Source organism: Limulus polyphemus, unplaced genomic scaffold (genome assembly GCF_000517525.1).
Source record: "Limulus polyphemus unplaced genomic scaffold, Limulus_polyphemus-2.1.2 Scaffold1752, whole genome shotgun sequence".
Lineage (NCBI taxonomy): Eukaryota > Metazoa > Arthropoda > Merostomata > Xiphosura > Limulidae > Limulus > Limulus polyphemus.
Window position 1 is genome coordinate 144,887 of NW_013667362.1, and position 12,079 is coordinate 156,965.

General features: G+C 32.7%; 1 protein-coding gene across 1 annotated transcript in view; it reads right to left on the reverse strand.

Annotated features, from left to right (window-relative positions):
* Positions 1–8,227: 8,227 nt before the first annotated feature.
* Positions 8,228–12,079, reverse strand: part of LOC106464826 (protein jagged-1-like) — an 80,089-nt gene continuing 76,237 nt past the window's right edge. The window contains exon 18 of the mRNA XM_022392626.1: positions 8,228–8,691. Within this exon, the coding sequence (XP_022248334.1) occupies positions 8,228–8,691 (464 nt within the window). The remainder of the gene's footprint in view (positions 8,692–12,079) is intronic.

Genomic DNA, 12,079 nt, shown 5'->3' on the forward strand with positions numbered 1-12,079 from the left:
TTTTCCTTTTTAACACAAATATATTTTAATATACAAACAACAATACAATTTACAATAACAGTTATTACAAATAATTATTATATGCAATGATTTATAAACAAAAGTTTCAGAAACTTACAAGCACTATAAAGTCTTCTTTCTAGTCTGGAATTTCTTCGACATCTTATTGAGGGTTCACAATGAGCGAGTTAATTATGAGTTGACGTAGGTATAATTCACTTAACAGAGAGCTAGCTAGCTTTGTCCTTCATTATTCACCAGCTACACGGGCCAAGTTTTCCACGATATTTTCATAAAATTACTAATGTTTGATGAGAATCTACTGAAGTTAAATGACTTGTAATGTTCAAACTTTGTAAATGCTCTTGGTCAAATATCTTAAGTTTCCTGATTGATAAGTGCTATAACAATCACAGTTATAGCTTCCAAAGTTTATAGCACGCTGACTATAGCGAACTAATAATAGATACTCTTCTTTTTTGGCACGTCGCGTTGGTTATACTTATAGGTGTGTGGAGGCTTTCTCAAAATTTCAGTTTTACGTAACAATACTAATGCTGCATTTAAGCATTTACTTAAATACATATATTGTTGATTCTTACTCTAGAGAATCTTCTACAACTTTGGAGAATAGGCGGGAGTTTTGAATTATTAAAATGTGTGACATGATTCTGAGATGAACTTGGCAATTAAACCTTGGTGTTCTACCTTAATTGATTTATTTTTCTAGTACACCCTGGTAAGATATTAAAGAAATTTATACAGAATGTTATTTTCACATCCAGAATATTTTAGCAAATTTTTTGTGAGCTTTCTTAACTTCTCTAAAAAAAATCTGTGTGAGTGAAGCTGACTTTCAGTTTTCTATTAGTTAATACTAAACCAATCCAATTTTTTCTATTTTACATCTAATAAAAAGATTTTATGTGCTTGCAGACAACACCCACAAGTAATTTTGTTTAAACAATTTCTCCAAATCTTGAATGATGTGTTTTAAGATTAGTATAACCATGCAGCTTGAAATATTTTATGATGCAATAAAAATTAATGAACTAGTGCAGGTGTTAATAGAACTTTTATAAGTCATACAATTTTTTAGGTACATAAATAAAAGAGGAGAATGAACATTTTTATTACAAGCATAAATGTATTGAATCATTCATTATTTAATGAAACAGAAGTACTAATAAGCATGTCAAATTAATCCCTCTGTAACCTAATTGATTGTGACACTATAAATCAGACTTGCATACTGATCATTTGTATTTTGACAATATGTATACCTTAAATCTATTGTTTCTTTTTAATGATGGCTGACCAAATAACGAAGTGCGATTTATTTGATCAGAAAATGACCATTAATTGTTTCTTTTTAATGATGGCTGACCAAATAACGAAGTGCGATTTATTTGATCAGAAAATGACCATTAATTGTTTCTTTTTAATGATGGTTGACCAAATAACGCAGTACGATTTATTTGATCAGAAAATGACCATTAATTGTTTCAAATATTTTAGATACGAATGTAAGAAATAAATGGATAATAAAAAACTAGTTAGACAAGTGAGATCATCCATAAATGTTTGAAACTGTTTTGACACTTTTTTTTTTTCTGTTTATGAACTCAACTATCTGGTTTTTGGCAATATTAAACCATAAATTCTGTCTCTTCTAAAAAAAGCCAGTCCTGAAACTGACCACCAGAAGAGTTAATTTTGTCACATGAAAAAACAACTTACTTCTAGGTTTTTCAAGTTTCTAACATATAATTGTCATTTCCTGCTAAACCTTTGCTGAGATTTCCATATTGAACCAGTATGGAAGAGCTATGAGTACACCAATGATTAAGTTATATGATTAATATATTTTTTACAAAATGCTTCATATTTGTAGTACTTTGGGCTATGGTAATACTCTATAACATAAATTTCTGTTTATAAAGACACTAGTAGGTTTTACTGTATTGAATTTTTTTAAGGGAGAATTTAAATTTTGAGTAAATAGCAGCATGTTATTAAACATCCAATGCCTGGTTTTAATATTATTTAAATCATATGAACTGCTAGACATTTTGCTGTATCTAATATATACTGAGAATCCTTACTTACTGTTTGTAACAAAACATACTTTATGTTTCAATTTATTATAAACTTGTATATATACTTCCTTTTTTTATTGTCCTAAACAATATTGCTATGTGATATATTATCCTTATACTTGTTCCAAAGTAACTTCTGGCAGTCAAGTGTATTCCATTTAAAGTATATAGGGTCTTCCACTAGTGTATGATTGCATGCATTAGAACCTTAGGTCCATTGGGAGTACAGAGGCTGAGAACCTCGTGACCTGGTGGCTACCTTGCCTCAGTTGCAAGCTACATATAACTTAAATAATAATAAGTACAACTATGCTTGATTTACTTATAACTTCAAACTATGTTTTATAGGACAGAGAGAAAATATTTGGTAATATCAGCAAAATCCATTAATAGCTCAATTTTACAAGTTGAACATATTCTAACTCAAAACTGTTGGACATAGAAGCTGGAGCATCTTCAAATCTTGCAGGAAACATTGCTATTGAGTGCTGGAACCAAGTTGGTTAGAAAATGATATTTCTATCATGGCTTTTCTTGATGATGGTGACTTTTTCATCCAGGGTATAGACACCACTTTCAGATTCTCAGCAGTTGATGGAAACATGCAGCTAGTCACCAGAATGTTACGCACATAGATAAAACATCTTTTCCATTCCAGCTATATCATCCCATCAAATTTTATTGATTTGTTGTACAGTCAAATGCCATCATGTGGAATTCATACAGCTATCTTGTGACTACAAACACTCACAATCATGCCAACTGCTTTAGTGTCATTATTGATGAACTGAGAATTCTCCACAGTTGACATTATGAAAAAAATTACTTGGGTAACATACAGGGATTTATTCACTCAAATTTATCATAGTTCCAATCACTTCTCATGTTGTTTAAAAATCACAACCATTTTACTTGGTAGACTTGTATAAACCTCCAATATATAAAAGGTGTGGTCTTGTATGTAAGTGCAGCATAAAACCACAGGTGCATACAAGTGGTTATAAATGGATAATTTTGTATCTGCTACTACATGTGTGTTCCAGCTTACTCATTAAATCCTTTACTGTAAGCACATAGAAGGGATTGTTATATATCAAGAAATAGTCAAATACTTTGTAAGCAAGGTATTTCAATGGGGTAACAAACTGTTGGTTTTTAGGATGCTGCTTCTCCCATGTTATCACTTCATTGTTAAATGACTTTATTGTAACATAATATTTTGAATAATATCAAAATATTCAGTAATCAAGTCATTTAAGTTAGGCAAGGCTAAAACTAAAAAAAATGGACCTCCTTAGAATATTTGAGTTTGGCTGCTGCATTGCAAATAAGGAACCAGTACTAAGTAAACAATTTCATGTGGTAAAACCTTTAATAAGTTAGTATTTAATCATTAATTATATTAATGTATATGTGTTTTAAAATTGGATTTGAATGCTTTAAAAACCAGTTTTGGTTGGACACAACAATTTTAAGGATGCTATTTATTTACTAAATTTATTGTACACAAATTTACCTGTACTTACACAGCCACAATACTCTATGTAAATCCTTACTTTGCCAAGAAATACACTAAGATTACAGAACATATAAAAAAAGCTTTACAAGGAAATGTTTCCTAAAGCAAAAATACAAATCTACTTTATACACTCTTTTTACAAAATACTTTTACTATGTACAATCATTCTTAGCCTTAGCACTAATTCACTGTAGTATTATAGTATTTACTGCTTACTATTTATTTTTCAAAAATTTGCTTTGCGATTGTCTCTTTTATTTTACACCTGAAACCAAAATAATAACTTATTTTTAGAATAAGATAATTGCACTTAATTTTTTTGTTTGACAAAATTTCAAGGCATTCCTTAATGCACAAAAGTATTTCAAAAATCTGTTTTTAGTGTCTTCTTGTTTTCAGAAGTGTTTATTCCCCAACTACTATCACCAGATGTAAAAGTAAAATAAAAACTTGTTTTTAGAACAAGGCAATTGCACTTATTTTTTTTGACTAAATTTCAAAGTTTTCCTTAGTGTTCAATTTCACATAAGTATTTAAAAAAATTATTTTTTACCATCTCTTTGCTTTTATCACTTTATATTCCATAGTTACTATTGCTGACAAGTATACTAACACATTCCCAAAGGTTCACAGCACTTTTGATTTGTAAACTGAAAACTTTTAAGAACATTTCTTCAACTGTCTGATTTACCCTACACCCTTTTGCTTTGTAAAACTTCATAGTATAGAAGCATTATAAGATTACAAGTTCAAATAAAAATAAACAGCAAAAATATTGATTGACAGGTTTTCAAAATATTTCATTGATAGTTCCATACAATATACTCTGGTTTTAATGAAATGTAGTAAGTCATTATTGTAAAGAAAACAAACTATAATTGATCAGTGTGTCAACCAGGGTACTGAAATTATAGATCTTGACTAAAGTGCATTATAGAACATTATCCCCATGATTAAAAATTATCCAATTCATAAAGCCACATAATAAGGAAGTTTTATGATTTTTATGTATCTATTCTGTGAAAAGTACATTTTAAATAAAACAATTGTAATTTCTGAAAGCTGTTGATATGTATTATAAATCTATTACTCATGGGGATAGTGCACTTTAGGCATGAGGATATTGTCCTCTAGGGCTAATGTGTGATTGGATAATGCCCCATAACCATGTCACTTGTAGTAAACAATAAGAAGTTTCATCAACTTTTGGCCTTAATGTGTTGTTAATTTGTACAAATTTATATTAATGTATTCAACATTTTATTATAATACTTTTTATCATATCAAAACAAATTTAAAGTATATTGTCTATTAAATTGAAAAAGTAAAACTTTTCCATTTATGATTGTAGATTTTGATGAATAATTTAGGCCTAAAAGTAAGACTGACACTTTCTTAAATCCTAATCCAATATTCACACTAAACAGGGAAAATAATGCCCTTAAGTAATTTTTAACTACTCATTTTTAAACCCACTAATTCTTGGCAATAAACGTGAGCATTTATTACCTCAAAATGCACATAAGCATTGAAGAAACAGGTAGGGACTCCACTTCCTTATCTATAATACTTTCAAGTACAAAAGTGACTTGATAGATAACACAATCCCTCCATTGGAATATTGTACAACTTAGAAAAGAATTCAAGTAATAAATGTTCATTTTCCAAGTTACTAACATTCTAAATTCAAAGTATGATTCTCAGTCTTTACGTGAATCATTAAAAATAAGCATTTACTAATTTCACATCAAAATGATCTATACTGGTAATCTATTATTACTATATTTTAGAAAAATAGTGATTTTTTTCTAGAGTATATAGAATTACAAATGGTACAAACTACAGTGTCCAGAAATTATGTTAACAAATTTGTGGAGAAAATTTCTAGAATCTCATATTAAAATATTCCCATATAATGAGTCTCAAAACACCTGAGATTGTTTACTTGTGCTTGAGAATCTGCTACCATAATTATCAGACAACATATTTATCACTTAAAAATTTGAGATTTCAAGTTTTTGATAGATTTATACATTGCAATAAAAAGAATGCAACGGAAAAAAAAATTAGTTTATGTATTTTGCTTTAATTGTATATTACATTAAAAGTAATACACCATTTAAACCACAATTATTTATTAATACAAAAAAAATACTTTGCTACAGGTTTTGACCAAATTTGTTTGGGCCATCATTAGGTAGAATTCATATGGATGAGACAACAGTATATATACTATATTTCAAGATCTCATTACTATAACATGTAGTGCATGTCAAATTTAATGAAACAACCGTAAAATAAATTTATCTCATCTCAAGACGCTTTCAACTCTTTATACAAAACAGAAAAATAAAGTTATTTGCTTACCCTATTTCCCTAAGAGCTCAAACAAATGAGAATTTTTATTTTACATATACGGACTGCCACATTGTTTATAGAGCTCTAAACAAAATTTGTAATCTTCCTCCTTTATTAAAGGATAAATTAACAACTTTTGACAAAATTTATAAAATAAAGTGTGAATACAACAGTGTCAATACTAGTCAGATAATTTGTACACTACGATGTTGTCTGAATACCATGCTTTACCATGTATAGCACAAAATGCTATTAACTATAAACACCATATTCTATGGGATGAGGCCAAATTAATTCATTTTCTGAGTAATTACACTAAAAGGGATTGGTTGGAAGTAATTGAACACAAAGATTTTTCTTTAAGTAAAGACTAAGATCCAGGAATTTCAATACTTGGATCAACAAAGAGATGTTTATTAACTATATATAGTTTTATAATTATGGGGAATGTTTTATGTGTGTGTGTGAGTGTATATATATACATGTTTTCACCTATTTATTGGTGTTTTTCATTTAGATTCAACATTAATTTAAAATTGAGATGCACTATGTCCCATAAGAAAGTTTTTTAATATATACTGTTATCTCATCTATTTTCATCCTGCCTGACGATGGCTCCAACAAATGTGGTAGAAACATGTAGCAAAATGTTTTTGCTTTTCAATAATAGATAATTGTGGTTTAAATGGTATATTACTTTTATTAATTCAATACCACAAGTAATGTGAGTAAACCAACTACATATTACATCACATTGTTATCTCTTTACCCAGACCTATCACAAGATATTTTCTGTCAAAACTTACTTTTAGAAAAATAATTCTATTAAAGAATGGAACCTTTGAGCAACTTTTTCAAAAAGGCTTCCTGGAAATAATTTTCTAGTAAGCGCATTCTGAGCATTATCAATGAATAAGTCAATAGGATTTTATCAAATAAATAGTTTAAACAAAGAAAGAAACAGCAATGTGATTCCAAGAACAGATCCAAACAAGAATGGGAAAAAAAATTAATGAATGTTAAATATCATTTCAGGTATTTCAAACAATTTCTTATTTTAAACTAATAACCGTGTAAAAGCAGATATTTTCCAAGTCAAGATGAATATGAAATGCCTATCCAGTAAAAGTCCTAATGGGCTCAAGTGCTTGTAAAATGATTGACTTCTTCTTCAGGGACCACCCTTTGAAGTTGCTAAAGCCTTTTTAGTTTCTGTGATAACTTTCCATTTATCCATGGTACTATCTTAATCAAAATGCATGAATCACCTATTCCATTTTGTAATTACAAATAAGTTATGTAAAAACTGCAAGTTCGATCAAATTAACCTTTACACAAGGTATGTTCACTTAAGTACATCAAACATTTCACAACCTTTGAAGTTTCTACTGACATAAAATTGTGAATCTACTGTAAATACTACAGGTGACAGCATAAACAAAACACATCACTCATTTTAATGTTTTAAACATTCCCACTGGGGCCTCTATTTAAATACTGCCCTTTTTCATAACTTAATTTAACAAATATACAAGAAAAAACACCTTATATTTACACATAAATACACAAGTTTCATCAATCAAAATTCTAATTTCTGTTTGTTTTTCTTTCATATGGCCCAAACTATATTTTATGCATTAAAATATAAATTGAAACAAGTTTTAAAGTGGTTATGTAAGCTTATAGGACACTATAACAAATGTTTATTACAGTTACCTTGTTTATTAAGGTGTCATAATTTTATTGTTGCTTAGATGACACTGGCTTATATGCACAACAATGAAGAGTCACTGACCCACTTGTAGAAGATAATTAACAAAAATGACTGTAAATAACTTGGAATGACTGGTTTTAGCATGCGTGAGATGTACGGATTCGCATGTTTTCATACACACACACATAATAAATGCCTCAACAAGTCCTACAACTACTATGAATAAATGTTGAAAATATGTTATGTGGTTTCGAATATTAAGCTTCAATACATCATTCTTGTTAGTACATTGTTTTCTTCATAATGAAGATTTTGAATACCCCCACCCAATACTATCTTTATACTTGGCCCAAATCACTAAGGAAAACAACACGGACATCGCTTTTACACATATCAGCCAAGAGTATATTCCAGAAATAAATTACTTTCAAACATCATATAATGATCAGTTATATTAGACACAAACACACGCACTGGAGTCATCAACACATGTAGTAATAGTTAAAAAGTTCAAGGAACTTTACATTTGAAAAATTTCTAAACTATGACTTCCTTTCCAGATGGCCTTTTCTGATGAGATCTAAGATTGTTTGCTTTCTCCAAGGTTTTTTCTGTAAGATTCATGGGATTGGTGTTTTTTTGTGATTCTAAAGAGTGGATCTTGTATATTTTTTTAGGAATGTGGGTAGAGCAATTAATGTTATCAACTTCCATCATCTCTGTGGAATCACTCAAGTTGGAGAAGCCAAGTTTTTCCTTTAAGTCATTACCAGTGTGAAGAGGATTATGATACCTTCTTAACTTTTCTTCATTTTGGTTATTAGTCTTCTCTTCTTCAAATTGTTCTAATTTATTGATAATTGAGTGCTGATGATGGTGAGTCAATGACTGTTTTCTTTGACAAAGATGGCAATAATACCACAGTCCTGTTCCAACAAGGCAAGCAAAAAGTAGCAAAACTAAGAGTGATACTAGCACTGGTACCAACAAGTATCGAAATCCTGAAATATAAGTATGAAGCATCATTAAGTAATCTCACAACCTAAAGAAACCTTGGAAATCTCTCTCAAAAAATGTTTTGACAGTTCTTAAAATTATGTAATACTGACTGGAGTATATTGTACATAATTATGAATAAATTAAACAAATATAATGGATAGCTCCCTCTTTTATATTTAACTATATTTCTTTTATATAATAACTTAAACATTACTTACTCAATTTGCCTAATTTTATTTAATTTTCTCATATAGGTATTTCCTTTTACTTCATAAGATCTTCTATATTTGTTTAACAACAACATTTACAGATATATTGTTATATATATGCCATCAGCTTTGTAATAATAGGAACGATCACATGTAAAATATATTCCTGTACATTATTTATATCTTAGAATACAGTGGTTTTAATTTGACTGAAAGGACTTCATTGCAGAAAACATACTCCTGGTGAAGGTGTATAGCCTTCATAGTTGTTTCATTTATTCACAGTACTCTCAAAATTAATAAGATCCAAATAAATTTCATGAAATGTTATAAAACTTGCATGAACTAAACATTTTGTACTCTAACTACAGAAAAAATTGGATTGGAGGGTACACATAAAAGTATTTGTGTGACAATCCTGGTTGAAGGCATTGAGCACCAAAGTCTGTGGATGCGTTACAGATGACCAAAAGAGGGGCAACTTGGTATTGAGCCCATGGCAAAAGCATCCAATTGGAGAGAACCCCATCAATGGTGAAGGACCCTGAAAATGAGAGAATTTAATGAACACTCCATTGCATAGATCTAGTCTGGGGGTGAAAGACAATCCGCAACTAGATTGAAAGCACCTGGTACATGACATGCGATAACATGAATGTGATGTGCATGGGCTCAGTATAATAGATCCAACATCCGAAAACATAGGTCTCTGGACCAGGTGCCCCCTTGGTGGTTAATATGTGCTACCACCATAGAGTTGTCCAAATGAACTATCACTAGACAATGACGAGTGAGAAGAAGGAAGGCGATGTAATGCCTGACGTACTGCTAGAAGTTTGAGAACATTGATATGGAAGATGATTTCATCTACAGACCAATGGCTAAAAGCTTCCTGGTGATCGACCCATGGCCCTCATCCTTGAAGGGATGCATCCATGAAAATATGTAGATCAGGAAGTGAGGGAGGGAAGTGGCATGCCTGACGAAGTTTGGGCATTGTCCAGCCACCACTGCAGATTGTCTTGTAAGAAAGAAGGAAGGGCATTGGTGGTGGAAAGAGTTTCCCAAGCAAGGTTCCATTATTCATGAAGCACCCACTGCAGTGATCTCACATGGGCATGACAGAGAGGGACCAGTGCAATCATGAAGGACCACATACCCAAAAATGATAGAATCTAGTGAGCAGAAAGTGACTGAACCGAGAGGGTATGGTAAACTAAAAGTTCCATGGAAGGCAGAGTGCGACTGATACTGGTGTTGAAAAAGACCCCCAAATGGACGAGATGTTGAAGGGGCCGAGGGAATGACTTTTCCAATTTGATCAAACAGTCCACCCTAACTGCCAAAGAAAGAAGTTGGTGAGTATGAGTGGCTGATTCCTGCTTGGAATGAGCCAGTATTCCATGTAATAATGAAATTGCATCCCCAGAGCATGAAGATGATGAGCAAAAGCCAGATTATGTGACAAAACACATAAGGAGCCAAGGTAAGTCTGAAGGGGAGGGCCCAAAATTGGTGAACCACCCCAAGATGGACAAACCAAAGATAAGGTCGAGATGGATGTGCTATCTTGATGTGGAGGTAAGTATTGGAGACATCCATTTTCATCATCCTCAACCCTGGGGTAAATGCCCATCTCAGGGTGAGAAAATACTCCATACTGAACTTGGGGAGTGCGATTAAGTGGTTAAGGAGAGGTAAATCGATGACAGGCCATCAATCCACAGTTTCCTTGGGGACAACAAAAAGACGGGAATAAAAAATACCCGGAATGATGGTGGACCGGTTCGATAGCTCACTGTAAAAGCAAATCTCGAACTGCCCCAGACAGATGCTGGCAGGTCACAGGATCTTCAGGAGGAGGAAAAGAAATGGGTCAAGGAGAAACAGGAAGTGGAGAAAGAAACTGGATAACGAATGCTTCTGACAGAACCCATATCAGCCACTGATTGTCAATAAAGGGATGCCAGCAAGGAAAAAACTCCAACAGTCGAGCTCCCACTGGGTAGTTACCATTACTGGTGGCAATGGATGTTACATCATTGAGGAAATCAACAAAAAAGGATTAGAAAGAACAGGTAAGTGTTGTGAGGATGAAGGACGAGAACGGAATAGGTGGCATATGAGGCATTGACTGAGACAATTGGGCTACGAAGGTCGCAAAAGTAGATTGCTGGAGGGCTGATGTTACCTGATGATTGATAGTTTCTGGGACTGTATCAAAAACATGGGTCAGTCTTATGTCTTGCACCTTTTTTGAGACACGAGCCAATACTGCATCCGTACCTAAAACGTCCAAACAACAAAGAAACCACGTATGTAACACCACAGCCGAGGACGAAATGCAGGTGAAGGGTATCCACAGAAAACCCTTCACGATTTCTGTGGAGAGCCTCCTATAGGAGATGTATGGAACAAAGATTCTGTAGAAGGTTAGTGAGGGTAAGACGAAGGCGAGAATATTGGGCATGGGTAAGACTAATATTAAATTCGGGAGCCACCCCCAGAGAGGTGTCAGAGAGTGGGATGGGAAAGAAAAGAAAAAAAAGAAGGTGGAAACCAGAGGTGGCAAATCAAACTACAGCTTAGCAGATTTGATGGCAGCAATACAAGAACAGCAAAAGAAATAAGAAGAATGAGAAAAGAAGAGTGATTACAACTTTGTCATGGATTCTGCATCTCAGCAAACCCTTGTGAGTATCAAGGTGCTGGATCACAAAGAAGCCATACAGAAGATCTATGTTGTAACAGGACATTATGCAAGGTTGTGGGCCCAGTGTGGGTAACTATTGAGCTCATGGGCTTAAAGGACAGACACAAAGTATACTTGGTTGACATTGAAGACCAATGCATATTAGGGTTGGACTACTTACTGCCGAGGAAGTGTGTAATTAATTTTGATAAAATGACGTTTGGGAACAAGGCCAAATTCTAGTAAGTGTTGCTACATCTGTTGATTTGCTTGTCACAGCACTTAAGTCAACAACAATACCCCCTATGTCAGAGAAGATAATTTGGGGCAGGATAAAAGAACATCCCCTGCTTGTGGAAGCAGTGGAAGACCCACCCAGGCCAGCGGATTTGATGATTGGAAGGTCACTTCTCTAATTTCTCTAAATGTGAGCAGACACTTAAGGAAGGGACATTGTTGGGTGTGTGCCAGGAGGTAGAGCCAGTCAAT